Source organism: Tubulanus polymorphus, chromosome 1 (genome assembly GCF_964204645.1).
Source record: "Tubulanus polymorphus chromosome 1, tnTubPoly1.2, whole genome shotgun sequence".
Lineage (NCBI taxonomy): Eukaryota > Metazoa > Nemertea > Palaeonemertea > Tubulaniformes > Tubulanidae > Tubulanus > Tubulanus polymorphus.
Window position 1 is genome coordinate 16965541 of NC_134025.1, and position 17600 is coordinate 16983140.

General features: G+C 38.0%; 1 protein-coding gene across 11 annotated transcripts in view; it reads left to right on the plus strand.

The window, feature by feature from the left end:
• The window catches only part of LOC141915273 (serologically defined colon cancer antigen 8 homolog), a 214106-nt gene that overhangs the window by 102405 nt on the left and 94101 nt on the right, over positions 1-17600 (plus strand). For all 11 annotated transcript variants that reach the window (XM_074806744.1, XM_074806743.1, XM_074806741.1 and 8 more), the window contains 4 exons: positions 3681-3745; positions 8952-9128; positions 9215-9353; positions 9445-9597. In XM_074806744.1, the coding sequence (XP_074662845.1) occupies positions 3681-3745; positions 8952-9128; positions 9215-9353; positions 9445-9597 (534 nt within the window). The remainder of the gene's footprint in view (positions 1-3680; positions 3746-8951; positions 9129-9214; positions 9354-9444; positions 9598-17600) is intronic.

A 17600-nucleotide genomic window follows, 5' to 3' on the forward strand; every position in this document is an offset into this window, starting at 1 on the left:
AAAATGTACCTACATCTCATCAAAATCGACACGCATTGTCAACTGATCAATTTCATAGAATCATCAGCTGAATAGTGTTCTCACTGAGGGGTTTAAGCACGGCGGCCCGCCATGCTTAAAAAAATTCTGCCATGCTTAAAGAAATGATCAGGAGTTTATTTATCTGGCTTTCTAAGACTGTCAGGTTCACACGCTCAAATTTATAATTGGTGCAACAATAATTGTATAAACATATTCTCGTAGTTACTTCGTAAAGCGACTCTATACGTCAATAATTGTACAGTCTCGCGGGAGCGCGTACTGAACTGCCATTGGTAGGGCCTATAAATATCCAGGGATTTCCCCGTGTGTCAAAAATAAAAGAAATCAATGCCAATAAAGGTCACACCATTGCGCTCAGCACGCGCTGAATAGTCAGGCCAGCGGCACCAATTTTTCCAGTCTCCTATCGAGACGAAGAAATTTTATCATCACTACTTATCAGTCAGGGAAATATTTTGCATATCGAAATTAATAAATGCTTCCTCTAAGCTGTTAATGATAAAATTAGATTATATTAACAGATATGAGAACATGGAACTATTTAATGCACATAAGCCTACCAATATACAGCAGAAAAGTGCCTCGAACAAACTACCGACGATCGCTGCTACATGAAAATTACCGTATTTAAACTAGTTACTTATGGCCCCCAAATGCTGGGAAGACGCATCTGTGCACCTTCACTGGCTGAAGAATATTAGTGATTTACAAGCTTATATTCATTTGATATACGGAAAAGAACATATCAATTATGATAGGCCACGATTGCTGAAAATTTTCTTCAGAATTTGCAAATTTCTAAACTCTAAATTCCTCCTGCCTTCACTATTGAAGCAAAAGAATTGGGTATCACTGGAAAGCTTATCCAATTTCTCAGAGAACTTAAGTCTTAGATTTGGATAAGAGGCACATTGTGGCAAAAAAACGTACTTTGAAGAGCAAGAATCGGACAAAATTGATCTGTTGACTTCCGCGTTCTTTGAGTGTTCCTTACTCGGGTTTGGTGAAAGTTGCATGAAATTGGCTCTTTAGTTCCCTAGATTTGAATGTTGGTTCGAATCCCATAATTAGTAGCTAGTAACACAGCTCCAGCCGTATCTTTAAGCATAAGCGGGGCGACCTGGCCAATCAGCGCACACCATCGATTTTAAGATATCAATTGTTCCAATTTCTATAATTGGTATCTCACCTTCAGTCGTGACAAGTAGGATATCACTTGGGCCAGAACCCTATGTAAAATTGGGTTGAGTCAATTCAAATTATGGCCACCAGGGGCCAACTTGAAAAAGGATGTTAATAGCCAAGAGGTCGCAAGTGTTGACCGATTGTTTTCAAACTTAGTACACAAGTAGGGTATCATTTGGGCCAGAACCCTAATCAAAATTGGGTTGATTCGATTTCAATTATGGCCACCAGAGGGCCGACATGAAAAACGACATTAACAACCTCGAGGCCGCAATTGTTGACCAATTTATTTCAAACTCTACACAGGTTGGATATCACTTGGGCTATAACCTTATTAAAAATTGGGTTGATTCAATTCAAATTATTGCCACCTGAGGCCGACATGAAAAACGTTAATAACCTAGAGGCCGCAATTGTTGACTGATTGTTTTCAAACTTGTTACACAAGTAGAGTATCACTTGGGCCAGAATCCTATTTAAAAATTGGGTCAATTCGATTCGAATAATGGCCACCAGGGGCCAAAATGAAAAATAACGTTAACAGCCTAGAGCTCAGGGATGAAAATCTTCCGACCATAGACGGATTTCCGACCTTTTCTAACATTTTCTTTATTCCTGAGAACAGTGTAAATCACCTCAATCGCTTAAATCACCTCAATCGCGGGCGTCACATCGGAGCGCTCCATAGTTAGGAGTGCTCCTTAAGACGGTTTTCGGCAGATGTTAGCACAACTGTGGAGTCGGAGAAACCAATATGGCGTCTCATTCAAAAAGCGGCTCTAATTCAGGCCCAAACTATTAACATTTTGACCAAAAGGAAGTAAGTTTTTTGGCTAAAAGTTACTGATTTTTGTTCCCCGAAAAAATTCTTTTTTTTTGAAAATATTTTCCGACTTTTTCAATATGGGCCGATTTCATCCCTGAGAGCTGCAATTGTTAACCGATTTATTTCAAACTTGGTAAACAAGTGGGTTATCACTTGGGCCAAAGCCCTTTTAGCCCACTTGGGACTAATTGGGTCGATTGGACTCAAGATGGCTGTCCTGTGACCTTTTTTACACATTTTTGAACTTTTTGAGTGATATTTTGAAGAAGCTTTGATCATTTACCCTGATCTTTCGTATATATTTGAATTCCCCAAGGGCCCATCAACATAAGAAAAATTGGGTCGATTGGGCTCGAGATGGTTGTCCTGTGACCTTTTTAGTGCCCAAAAATGTCAATTTTGGCACAAATTCTGAATCCTGTAGCTTCCTACTGGTTTGCCTTTTCTCATTGCAATTTGTGATGGGTATTCTTAGGAAAGGGATGTTTTATACTTGAGACATGTATTTTTGATCACCTTATTATGGCGCAATTGGCAGCCATCTTGGCGTGATCAGTACTCATTCGTAGGTGGCAAAAAATTTTTCAACATTATATTCATACCTAAGCATATTGTGTTACCACAATGTATTGGATAGCTCATAACGTTTTCTATGATTTTTGTGAGTTTCAAGGTCATTGCTTTTTGTATATGGCCACCAGAGGGCATTGAATAATACAATAACTTAGTATTTCTGTATTATATTTGTACCTACGCATATTTTGTGACCACAATCAATTGCAAAGTTGTAGCTCATGACATCGTCTCTGATTGTGGTGAGTTTCAAGGACATAAGTTATTCTATATGGTCACCAGGGGGCGTTGAATAGCAGAAGAGTTTTGTATTTTCTTATTAGATTGGTACCTAGGGATATTTTGTGACCATGATCAATTGCAAAGTTGTAGTTCATGACATGTTCTACGATTGTGGTGAGTTTCAAGGTCATTGGGTTTTGCATATGGTCACCAGGGGCGTTAGTAGAATAACTTAGTATTTCCTTATAAAATTGGTGACGAAGCATATTTTGTTATCACAATCAATTACAAAATCATAGCTGCTGACATATTCTTTGATTGTGGTGAGTTTCAAGGTCATTGGTTTTTGTATATGGTCACCAGGGGGCATTGAATATTGAAATTGTTAGATTGTTGAGCAGTTGAAACCACAAACCCTGTAACTCTACGTGGCGGTGAATTTCAGGCCGGGGGCATTAGAGGCTTTGCCTCATTCTAGTTTCAACAGAGTCCATTTTGCTAGCGTGGTTCTTACATAACTCCTTGTTAAAACGATTATGCCATTTTGGTAGCTTCAACTTCGTAATTAAGCTCAAAAACTGAAATGTAGTTATTAAATCTTGGTTCTTTTAATTTTTGGTTGTCAAACGATGCCTAGAAATGTATTTTGGACCCGCACTCATTCATGTGTGTAGGCAGCTAGCATCTTTCAGTTAAACAAACCAGTTCATCATATGCGAACTGCGCTTTTTGCCACTTCAAAAGTTATGAACTGGATAGAATTTGTAATTCTCATCCGATTTACATCAACATTGAGTCCATTTAAAGAAATTTTTTTCTTGTTGTTTTCTAGGATCGAATTGAATGTCTCCATGCTGCTAAAAACCAGAGGTTGGAAGTTCAACTATCTGAATCAAAGTAAATGTAGTTATATATGTTGTCTTATTTATGTCTCCATACCAGTTTGGGGTGGGATGACCGCATTTCTTTTGATTTTTTCCAATGATTTGATTTTTTGAAATGCCTCTGTTTAATGAGTGTTTGAGTGTGTAGTTCTGCACACACCTTTGATTTGAAAATAAAATACTAGAACGTGCCCCTCATATATATATATATATATATATATATATATATAGCCCTCAAAAAAAATTATTTTAATCCTGAAAACTAAGATTTTAGATTCATCTTAATCCTTCAACTGTTCGAGTATCGTCGTTAAATCAATCCCCGGTGTACAATCGATTTGGTCAAGGTTTACTTTGAAATCAATTTAAAACAATGATAGAACAATAGAAAATTTAAAACAATAGATTCAGCTGCGCTGAATCTATTAGTTTACTAAATGGTGCCGACTGATTAGTGTTGCACAACTTCTCCACTTAATCTGTAGCACCTGACGGTATGAGTGTTATGTCAACAGGATTGTTACAGTTGTAGGGTCATAATTTCTGGTGGTATGGATATCTGGTCTATCTAATTTGGGCCCTGGGGGCTAATTTCCATACGATTTTGGGCATTTCTGAGGTGACATGTGACGTCATTTTCGCGTGGAGGCGAACCGCAGCACGCCCATCTGAATGACATTTATATATGTAGATATACGCGCCGTAAAAAGATACTGTACCAGTAGGCCAACATCTTATTGCATGAGTCCGAAACTGCAAATATTTTCGAAGTAGATGCAATCGATCGTCCCTTAAAACTTTCATAATATTTTACGGGAAAATATAGTTTCCCTGCGCTAGTAGATAAATATTGAATATTGCGAATGGATACGTGACTACGGCGCGCCGCCATTGACTTACTGTGACGCGAGTCTAGAGGTAGGTACCGGCATTTTACATTCTTTTTGTGAAAATGACAGGATTTGATGTGTAAATTATGTTTAGACTAGATGTCAATAAAGCGTTGAATCGGTTTTTTTTTGTCGAGAATAAGAGTTGTCAATGCGTATTTAACTGGCAATTTCACTGATGATGTGTCTTGTCAGTTCCCGTCCGGCGGCACTAAGGCCTAAACGTACGTCAATTTTTTTTCGCTAGCTCGGCCGGTACTTGTAGGTGATGTTAGGATATTACTTGCCCATATATCCAGACAGTGGTCTTGAATCCACGATTATGTATTTTTATCGTATTATTCGGTCCATGAATTACACAAGCGCTTTCCGGCCTTAGTTCAGTGAAGCTTCACCTTTCTTTGAATGCATTCGGTCGAAGCGACCATATATACGTGCTGTGCTGAGTACAGTAGTACACCACTATAGTCATTGATGTTTATACAGGCATTGATACATACGTAGTTGTACAACCACAGACGCAATTCAGTTCATTAAAGAAACAATACCTTACTGCTGGAGTTACCGTTTTGGCGCTTGGGCTTAATAAATATTCCAATAAGGCCATCCCAAAACAATGGTCTGTTTGCCGTAACCCGACCGACCCGACTTCAAAGGTACCAGGTGAAAACTTTTTTCTGGGATTCATTGAAATAAATTTTATTTTTTATAAAAACAGCCGACCGACCCACTGCCGATGTATGAGCTACGTATGTTTGAAGTGTGCATGGTGTGAAACATGCCTTGACATGTGGCCTAGTTTAAGTTTTCCAGGAAACTGGCAGTGTTCCAATAAGCTGCCATTCATTCTAATAGTGACTATATTAAAGCTGGTAACATAAAAGCGCGCATATATTCAAGTAATGTTCCATTTTTAACAGAGATTACCCTCTGGACGAGTTTATAATTTTAGAATAATTTTTGAAATCTACGCAACGCTATTAGACAAATTTTCTGTGCACAACGTAGATTTGTGATATTGTTTCCATGTAACAAAGGTGATAAATTTGTTTATTTTGCCCAAAGATTTTGCAAAAAAATTTCTACCTACCTACCTGAAAAGTTGAGTCGGTGTTACGGCAAACAGACAATTATTTTGGGATAGCCTAAAATATAAGGCTACTTTATTTTCATCCTTGAGTTCATTTATTTTTCAACAAGAAATACATACCGATATAGGCTTAGGCCATGTATAGATCAATTTTTTTGAAACCCGGGGATATAAAAGGCCTAATTATTGAAACCCCATTATGATGCCTGCTTAAAATGCCACATCCCTGCAATATTAATAACCCTGTTATGCACCGTTAATAATTTAATAGTTAATAATTTTTACATTCCATTTTGACCAGGTGTGCGCTTCACTACTAGGCCTACCATACACTAATATTAACCCTTCACCACTTACCATACGCCGATATTAACCCTTCCCCACTTACCATACACCGATATAAACCCTTCACCACTTACCATGCACCGATATTAACCCTTCCCCACTTACCATACGTCGATATTAACCCTTCCCCACTTACCATACACTGATATTAACCCTTCACCGCTTACCATGCACCGATATTAACCCTTCCCCACTTACCATACGTCGATATTAACCCTTCCCCACTTACCATACACTGATATTAACCCTTCACCGCTTACCATGCACTGATATTAACCCTTCACCACTTACCATACGCCGATATTAACCCTTCCCCACTTACCATTCACCGATATTAACCCTTCACCACTTACAATTCACCGATATTAACCCCTTCGCCACTTATTATACACTGAGTTTAACCCTTCACCACTTACCATACACTTATATTAACCCTTCACCACTTACCGTACACTGATATTAACCCTTCACCACTAACCATACACTGATATCAACCCTTCACCTCTGACCATACACTGATATTAACCCTTCAACACTTACCATACTCTGATATTAACCCTTCACCACTTACCATACACTGATATTAACCCTTCACCACTTACCGTACACTGATATTAAGCCTTCACCACTAACCATACACTGATATCAACCCTTCACCTCTGACCATACACTGATATTAACTCTTCAACACTTACCATACACTGATATTAACCCTTCACCACTTACTATACACTGATATTAACTCTTCACTACTTACCATACACGAATTCCTGTGTTGCAACTGAAATGGTAAACACATTTGGTCCTACCTTAATGCAGTTGCTTGCATACCATAAACCAAATAAAGTATGTGCTACTAATTGAAATTAATGGCTCCATTCAAGTTCTACGTAACTTAGTATATTGAGTTTAAACCTTTAAAGCAATAGCAAGGTATACCACCAATGATAACCAGAAAAGGTGTTACTATTCACATGAGTTAATTTTTTTGCCATTATTTTTTTTCAGATGATGAATATACAGAAACTACAGACGAAAAAGAATCCCACGACTGTAGCACATTTACCTCTGAGGTTTGCAATAAAGAAGTTATTAAGAAAAATATACTACTCCTGTTGCTGCTGCTTGGTCCCCAGTTTCATGCGTTGTAACTGACAGCTTTGCAAAGGCCAAAATGATAGTATGAAACCAGAATCATTATTCGTGCAAACACTAGAAATTGAGTGTTTAATCATACATCATAGCGGGCACTGGTCCAAATAAGTTCCCTCAATCAATTTTTGGTTACTTGGTCCAGTGGAGGGTCAACCACTCTTCTTTTTATGAGAAACATGTCATCATCCCATGACAATTTGTCAAGCACATGACTATTTACTTTCAAAGCTGAATCTCACTGTGCCCACGGGCACCTTGTATGTATAACGTATTAATTATAATGTATTATGGACAGAGAAAAATTATGGTTGTTTCATTTTGTGTTCAATGGAAATCTGGGGTGGCAGTAGGAATTGAATAGGCTACGTTGTTAGCCATGATCTCTTGCTGCCTGTGTCCACTATTACTACTTATATCACCCTTTAAGGGGAGACTCTTTTCAGAGACTCTTTATCAGTGACACTCTTTTAAAGATTTTCTACTTTTTACACTAAACGATATATTATAGTATACAATACGGCTAGGTGATTTCATAATTGGAAAAACCTTTTCAATCTAGTCAGAATTGATGATTTTGATGTTCGCGCACCGGTTAAGTGTATACATTGCTTCTGCTGAACACGTGATACTGTGTCTATTGATAGAACTACGTCATTAAAGTGACGGCTCGGAAACGATGTCTATAGAAATGAATAGGAAATAAGCTACAAGAGCAATTCAACTTAATTTTATACCTATTTGGCATTCGAATTGAGACAAACTTCTTTTTGATTTTGAAAGTCTACATATTAATGATTATAATAAGCTGTTGAATGGACCATAACCATTCAAACTAAGGGCAAAAATAGGATTTGAATAGCAATCCATGGCATTTTCTAGTAGACAGCAAGGAACTCAGATGTTTAAATCATCGTTTTGTATTATGATTTAGAGAGTAAGTAAGATTATGGTTAGATCTAAGAATACTTTGACCTATGAACTGATGAAACTTAGACAGAATTAGCCGCAAGAACAATTTCAATTATTTTCTTGAAATATACCTCGTATTGGTAGCGGCTTTGGTCACAAAATTAGAATATTTCCTCATCCATCCTATTTTAAAACTTAATTGATTGAAATAATGATTGTGAAAGATTTGTGATGTAATCTATCAAAACTCTTCTGCAGCGTGAAACTTTAATCGAAAACATTATTCCTTTGAATTTGTTGTAAAGGCTGTAGATCGTTTTAATTTGATTGATTTAGCCTATTCAAATTACTCATTGATTCTTTGAAATAGGTTTATGCGATAGACAATAGATCCTTTTACCTCCCTGGCCAGTTTCAAAGCTGTAAAACAATCTGGCATTGAGATATAACAGAAAATACGCGCAGTTTCCTCAAAATTCAACGCATTTCTATAGACGCTATTTCTCAGCTCTGCCTTTAATGACGTTACAGCGCGCACCTGCTGATTTAGCCGACGCTGAACAGTAAGCGATGTAAACAACGAAATGAGGTCAAAAATCTTGTTACAAAATCACAAATTGCGCGTAAACTAAACATTTTGGAACAGAACGGTTGAAGATTAGTGTATAGATCAATAGAATACATCATATTTTGAAATTAAAAAAAAGTGTCAGTTACCCTTTAAGTGTCTGCACTAACAAGTAATGAAGCAATTGACAATAGCAATGAATGAATTGTCGAAAACACAAGGAGGAACAGCTGTGTGAACAATGAGTTATACTTTGTTCTAGGAATGAAATTTCCAACCTGACAAAACAGATGGAATCACTGAAGAATGAATTGCGATTGTTAGAATCAATGGGATCTGGAAAACCCGTCAGTGGCATTTGTATCCGTTGTGCTCAGAATGAAGCTTTGGCCTCGTCCGAGTCTGAAACAAATTCAAATATTATTCGTCGCCTTACTAGGTAATATATTTCTATCATACTTAGATAAGTACTTTGGAATGATTTCATATCATGAGAGATATATCAGGAATTTAATTTTTTGACAGAGAAAGGGATGAACTTATTGAACAATTGGCTGGTCTCAAATTATCGCTAGAACAAATGAAACAGCGTGAGATAGAAGCTTATGATCAGATGAAACAAAGCATCATCCTTGTTGAGGAGACTCAAATGGAAAAGATGGGGGTATATATGAAAAACATCGGAGCAATGAACATCCTGTTTGCTCATTATTCCCTTTGTACTCATCTCATATTAATCACTCCCAAATATTCAGACGATTGTGGAAAAAGAACAACTTGAAGAAGAATTTTATAACATGCGAAACAGACTTGAAAAGATCCTAAGTGACACACATAGACAAGTTGAGGATGAACGCGAGACAATACGGAACGAATTCTTGACTGAAATCAACCTGTTAAATGAAAAGGTAGGAAAAATAACTGATGATAAAAGATTTGCATATTGTATATCCCTATGGGATTTCCGTATTTGCTACGGATTTTAACCCTCTCAGTGCTGACTAATTAATATCCTATAGTGCTGGAGATAATTTCAAAAAATTCCCTTGTGTGTGGAAAATGGGAATACCACTATAGTGCGTCTACACCGCGGCGCATTGTATCGTTAGTAACTCATATTTCACTACGTTTGACAGGTGCTGCCATTTTTGAAGAGAGATAATTACTAATTACTAATTACATCAATACACCGCAGTGCGGTGTACTAGTAAAATCTATCACTGATTTTTACACCGCACTGCAGTGTAGACGCACTGAAAGAGTTAATAGCTAAATATGGAAGTACGGATGCTGCGTAAAAACTACGGTTTTTCATCCGTTCTTTTCAAAAATTTCTTTTATCTTCGTGTATGAAAATACAGCTATAGTATCATCACATCTGTGGATACGGTTTTGAACTTTTCAAAAATGGTAGTACGGGTTCGTTTACTTCTACTGCTCGTAAATAGGGTTAGAGTATTGATTAGCACTGTGGCGTAGACGTGCCCAACATTTTCATGCAGTGTTTGAATGAAAAGTTTTTAAAATAAATATACTTTCAACGATTATTTTATCGTGACCTGAAAAATACTAAGTAGTAGCCAGATTAATATTTCTTCAGCTGGTAAACCTGGGGTTAAAGACTCATTGACTTAACAGTGGTTTTTACCTTCATGACGTAGTCATGAACGTTATAAGTTGTTAGTGAGTCGATGACGTCATTTTCGTGTCGCCACTTATAACTTGTTGGTGGGGGATTTGTCAAACAAATAAATACTTTAATCTTATTAATGCAGAGTGTGAAATTTCACTTTTTAAGAATATTTCCTAAATTATTAGAAAATGCCGATAGTAAGACCATGGGAAAGTTTTTATTGTTGAATGGGCGAATCACGGCGGCAGAGTGCACCTGTGATAAGGCGGAAATAGTTCCATGTGAAGGCAAAGCTTTTAAATGATTAGACAGTCGGAGGTGGTTTATCAACTTTTTTTCAACTATAGTGCTGCTATTTTCCCAATCAAATTGCTAGATTTGGATCATTTCTCATAAGTCAACACCTGTAATTCAAGTGTGATTTTGATGCGTGTAAGAGATACATCGTGACTAGCGTATTAAATGGCGGCGCCATGTTTAAGCTGCGCGTTGATCATTGAATATTGGAATTATAGGGTGGAATTATCTTGATTGTATCCATAAGAAGTTTATTTAAGGTTAGTGTCAACAAATGGTCCATTACAGTCCGTCTAATTTATGTGGAGAGATGCTCTTAACCAGCAAAACCGTGGTCTGTTTCGTGTAATCGTAGGCCTATGTGACTGACCTTGCTTGAGCGTTCGCTGCCGGCGCGCCGCTTCACAGTTATGAATAAAGTATTATAAAACTGATTGTTAATGACATACAACAAATAAACCTTTAAAGAAAAGTACCAAGTGTCTGACATTCTACTGAAAAATTTCGGATTGATTCAGCGCATAGTTTTTTCATAGTAAGCATTTTAGTATATGAATCAATTAAGATGATTGACAGACGCGGGTGCGGTTGTATCAGCTGTTGAAGACGTTCGATGTAAACAATAATTTTAACTACGTGCACGATAAAAACAGGGACATCAAACTATGAAGCAAGAAGCACTGAATTTTTTGATTACATGTGATTTGAATAGGCATCTGTGCTGGTTTTTCAAAAAGTCAAATCTTAATTGACTCTTATTGCATAGGCCTAAGCCAGGACCTCTGGAATTGAATTGAATTCGACACAGTAATACACCTGTAATTATTGAAAATTAGCTTGAAGATTTGGTCTGGCGAGATATCCACCCTTATTGTAAAAAATGTCATTGGTGATCAAATATGGCTACCATTGGGGTGGCCATCTTGAATTTCTTGTTTGCACGATGTAGCCCGCAATTCTTGATGGATTTCCAAAATTTGGTGTGAGGATCAGGGTAGGTAAGCTGTCCATGCAATTTGTATATGGAGGCCATCGGCTATCAAATATGGCCGCCAGGTCAGCCATCTCAAATTTCTAGCACGAAACGGCCTGCAATTCTTGATGCATTTTCATGATACTAGGTGTAAAAATTTTGGTAGGTGAAATGTCTACCCCTTATTGAAAATTGAGTTCAAGTATGGCCACCAAGGGTTGCCATCCATCTTGGATTTCTTTTCAGCAATACGCCAACACCAATTCTTGGTGAATTTTTTCATGTAGTGTGGAGCAGCTAAAATGGGCTAGTTTTTTCATGTAAGGATATATTAACAGAAAACGAACATTATCACCACATAGCCTATACCATCTTAACCATTTAAAACTTGTTTTTTAACTTATCATCACATCTGTGGATACGGTTTTGAACTTTTCAAAAATGGTAGTACGGGTTCGTTTACTTCTACTGCTCGTAAATAGGGTTAGAGTATTGATTAGCACTGTGGCGTACACGTGCGTCCACGTGCGTGCGCATTATGATTACATTTTCTTCAGATAAATATTTCTTCAGCTGCTAAACCTGGGATGGATTTCAGTGTATAGTGTAAATCTTTCTGTAAAACTTTCAATACTGAATCATTCTTCTTCTACTGCATCTTGACGGTACAAGGCCCGTGGGCCTCTTGTTACTGTATTTCGTGTGGCCAGGCTTTTTAGGCCACTTGGGACTTTAGTCCCAGCAGGCTTTTGTGTTCACTTTTCGTCCGTCCGTCCGTCCGCAGACGGAATCCAGTTATTTTGGGAAGTTTCGAAGATGCTTCAATATAATGTCTTGATATTTGGGTTACGCATGTATCTACCCTAGACACATCTTCAGCCCAAAAACAGCCATTGTTGTTCGCCAAAATCAACACTTTTTACACATTTTTGAACTTTTTGAAGATGCTTTGATCAATTACCTTGATCTTTCGGATATATGTGAATCCCCCCAGGGCCCATCAGCATAATAAAAATTGGGTCGACCGTCCTATGACCTTTTTTAGTCCCCAAAAATGTCAATTTTGGCCCTAATTCTGAGTCCTGTAACTCGTAGCAACAATTAAAACCATTTTCCGTAGAGACAAACAAGTGTAGTAAAAATGGAAAAATAACACCGATATATTGAAATACACGCAAAGAAAACAGCGCCGAATCTCGGAATCACAATACACGCGCTGCAGTTAAAGTGCCATTGGAAAAAAACTAGGCAAGATATCTTAAAATTTTAAAGTTCACCTGAAAGGGGGCGTTTATGCGCACAGTGCTTGAAATGTTAGGATTTTTTAGAAAATTATTTCTGAAAATAACGAACTTCAAAGTTCAGTACCCTTGATTTCTATGCGCACGGCAAAAACTGACCACCGATTTTTATATCGCTCTCATGTCACATTGTTGCAAATTTGAGAAATGATTTTTACATGGCTGAAAACTAGAGATTCACGCGGTTTGAATGTTGCTGAAACTGTCAAAATCCATCCATGGACAGATGAAATATGATACAACACACATCACGGATAGTTTTTAAAAAAGAGAAAAAAATGACCCAACAATACGGGACAAAAGTACCCTAACAAAATGGCGGCTAGCAACTGTAAAATGATTTATTGCGTCAAAATTGGCCGATCAAAAATACCTGGCTCAGGTATTAAACATCCCTTTCCAAAGAATACCCTTCACAAATTGCAATGAGAAATGGCAAACCAGTAGGAAGCTACAGGACTCATCTTGAGTCCGATCGACCCAATTTTTCTTATGGTGATGGGCCCTTGGGGGAAACATATATATACGAAACATCAAGGTATTTGATTTAAGCATCTTCAAAATTTCCCTCAAAAAGTGTAAAAAGTGCTGATTTTGACGAACAACAATGGCTGCCAGTCGGCCATCTTGATTCTGACAGGGCCAGTTTTTGGGCTGAAGATGTGTCTAGGGTAGATACATGTATGAACCAAATATCAAGACATTACCTAGAAGCGTCTTCAAAACTTCCCAAAATAACTGGATTCCATCTACGGACGGACGGACCTCCGAGGAGGTAATTGTGGGGTGACCTACTTATGGGGTGCACCGTTTCCTCTCTGGGGTGCAAGGCGTACATTATATAATTGTGAGGTGCAAATCTTGGATAAAATTAGTGAGGTTTTTCTAATGCGAGTTGCAAAGCCCGAAGAAAAAGTGGGGTTTTGATTTCAAGGTGGGGTGCAACTCATTCAGCTCTCCACACATTTTCAATTAAAACTCTAATAACCAGATATACCACCCTACTCTCGAATACCGCCAAAATCCTTAACCACTGATATGGGCGCAGTATATCACTGGGTCACTGTACTAAGGCCATGATTATCCTTCTCCTCAGTAAAAAATATTGAAATAAATCCATCTTTATTCGATGTCAAATGAAGCCAACTATTTGATTCACATTCATTTATTTCTTTTTGAAAGATTCTTTTCGGTGGCAGCATTAGGCCAGAAAAAATGTGAAATTTACAGTAGTTCCTCACTTTAAAATATCCCCTAAATTAATGGCTGGGCGTGTTCCTGTACATCATTTTTGGTTTACCTTTGTCAGCAGTATGAGGTTGGCATTGAGCCAATTCATGTAAAATCGCGGTAGGTTTTTTTATGTGAGCATTTGTTTCATTGGTTCTCTGGTTAAAGGATGTATAATCGATGCGATTGAAGACATGGCGAACCTCCGTCGATGACATGGTCAACTGAGTTAAAATTCTACGAAAAACTCTTTTTGGTGTGAAAATTCTTAGCTCTCGCGTATAAAATTGTAATGACCTCGATTGGGGGGCGTCGTCTCTACGAGCGGCTGGGATTGGCTATTTTTGGGATATACGGGGAATTCCGGCGATACTAAACTAATTATGGGAAAGCCATAGAATGGTGAATGTTTCATTGGACTAGGTGCCGTATACGTGCGAATTTCAAATGCTCATTGCTGGTGAGGATGTAATTATTTCACACATCCGCCATAGGTATTGTTTCATTTTAATACCAGGTGATTATTTTGATTGACATTGAAGTGTAAGCGAACATTCACTTAGACGAGGCCTCCACGTGCGCGCGGAGTGCTACACGACACACACAAGCTCGTACAGTACACTACTAAAGGTGATGCTGTAACGCGTGCGCGTTTGACATGAAAATTTAGGAAAGTCCATATAAAGAATTTCGTTTCTTGTTTTATAAATTTGTCATTCATTTTTAGCCCACTTGGGACTTTAGTCCCAGCGGGCTATTGCGTTCACTTTTCGTCTGTTGTCCGTCCGTAGACGGAATCCAGTTATTTTGGGAAGTTTTGAAGACGCTTCAAGGTAATGTCTTGATATTTGTGTTACACATGTATATACCCTAGACACACCTTCAGCCCAAAAACTGGCCCTGTCAGAATCAAGATGGCCGACTGGCAGCCATTGTTGTTCGCCAAAATCAGCACTTTTTACACATTGAACTTTTTGAGGGAAATTTTGAAGACGCTTTGATCAATTACCTTGATCTTTCAGATATATGTGAATCCCCCCAGGGCCCATCAACATAACAAAAATTGGGTCGGTCGGACTCAAGATGGCCGTCCTATGACCTTTTTAGTGCCCAAAAATGTTAATTTTGGCCCGAATTCTGAGTCCTGTAGCTTCCTATTGGTTTGCCATTTCTCATTACAATTTGTGATGGGTATTCTTTGGAAAGGGATGTTTTATACCTGAGACATGTATTTTTCATCAGCCAATTATGACGCAATTGGCGGCAATCTTGGTGTCACCAGTACTCATTCGTAAGTGGGAAAAAGTTTTTCCACATTATATTGATACCTAAGCATATTTTGCTACCACAATCAATTAGAAAGTTGTAGCTCATAACGTGTTCTATGATTGTGGTGAGTTTCGAGGTAATTGGATTTCCTATATGGCCACCAGGGGGCGTTGAATAATACAATATCTTAGCATTTCTTTATTATATTCGTACCTATGCATATTTTGTAACCACAATCAATTGGAAAGTTGTGTAGCTCATGACATCATCTATGATTGTTGCGAGTTTTAAGGACATAAGTTTTTCTATATGGTCACCAGGGGGCGTTGAATAGTAGAATAACTTAGTATTTCCTTATTATATTGGTACCTAGGCATATTTTGTTACCATGATCAATTGCAAAGTTGTAGTTCATGACATGTTCTATGATTGCGGTGAGTTTCAAGGTCATTGGTTTTTGTAAATGGTCACCAGGGGGCGTTGAATGTTGAAATTGTTAGATTGTTGAGCATTTGAAACCACTTCCCAAGTGGGCATGGTGTCCCTGGGCCCCTAGTTTTTTTAAATTTTCATTATCATAGGAAGATGTTATGTATTTGTAAACTGTGCATTCACAAAAAAAGTGTAATTCAGAATATCAGGTCCAATGTTAATAAATTCTTCGCCCAATTTTCCTCATATTTCCTTCTGGCATTGTTTGACGCCTTATAAAACGTTACCATTATGAAATCTAAACAATGTTAACAATTCACCGTCATTTTACAAACGACAACCGTAAATCGATGTGCAAAACGTCACAGGTCTATGTGTACACAATATAAACTGCAGGATAATAGTCCAGAGAGTGCGAACAATTCTATCTGAAATAAGGAAAGAAACGAAATGGCGACCTTTGCTCAACTTCTATCTTGAGAAAATACTAGGACCTGACTGGTCATTGATTTATTGATCAACGTAAATTTCGTTGATAAAGTAACTACAGTAGACTCCGCTTACCTCGGAATTCTTGGGACTGGAAAATTTTTTCTGAGGTATACGATTTCCGAGGTATATAAGGTCCGCAAATTTTGTCATAAAAAAAATTGTTGCTGACACGTGGGCTCAAATTATCCTTCTTATACAAATCTATGTTGAATAAACATTGTATATGTACCATATCTGACAGGTTTTTATTAGGCCAGCCGTAGGCTGAGCCTATTACTATACAAATGGAGCGAATTTAAATGACATGGTTTCCACACAAAAGGCTCTTTTGCTTGCCAAGTGAGGGCATATTCGAACAAATCACGTATTTAAGCGTAATCCATTCTCGGAATCGTAGCGAGCAGAATTTTGAAATAGGGTCTCATAAAAATGTTTTCTGCATTTTTCACGAAAGTTAAATCGGGAAAATTTCAATTTTTATCAGCCAATCAGGAAGTTGTGTCTTCCCTGTGATTGGTTTATCTGAAAATATCAGCAGCTGTTCACGTGAATTATCGCGATTTCATTACTGGTGCTTTTGCGCATGACGTCATGTATCAACACGCGACAATACTTCCGCGTTCGCTACGTGTTCACTGATTGGCCCATTTACTGGGAAATTCCACAGAAGCCTAATGTGGTTTGTTACAAGCGCTGTGATTGGCCCGACCCGATTCTGGCATGGCTTTAGCTTAGTGGGTTCGAATCCCTTGACGGGTGAAGATGATGGATCCTATCAATATCTATTGAAACAAATAAGTTTCCCGGTTGGGCAGCCGCGGATATCTACCGGAAGTGTTCCGGTTCGATATTTCGAGGTTTCTTTGAATTTTGGAGTGATTTTGAAATCCGGTAAATACCAGCGGTAGATTGTGAAAACCCATTGCATGATATTTGTATTACTTAATCAACGAAAAGCGTCAGGGCCGCGCCAGGAGTTTTCGTGATTCAAGTAGCGCAATAGCCTACTTCTTCGTGTTCGTCCACCTCAATTTTCACTCCGCCGATCTCTGACACGGCTCTGTCCCCGTCGGCGCTGTGATTGCACTTTCGTACCACCAAAATTTTTTATTTCTATATCAGGGAGGTCTGGAGAATAAAAAAGTCAAAATTTGGATATCACATAGGCCTGATTTCATCGAATAAGTCGACCATGGTCGTTACGTTTCCGTACTTATTACCACCTAAAACCGAACAATTTTGTCACAACCAACATTTCGTTTACAGAAATCAGGTGTTCACGTG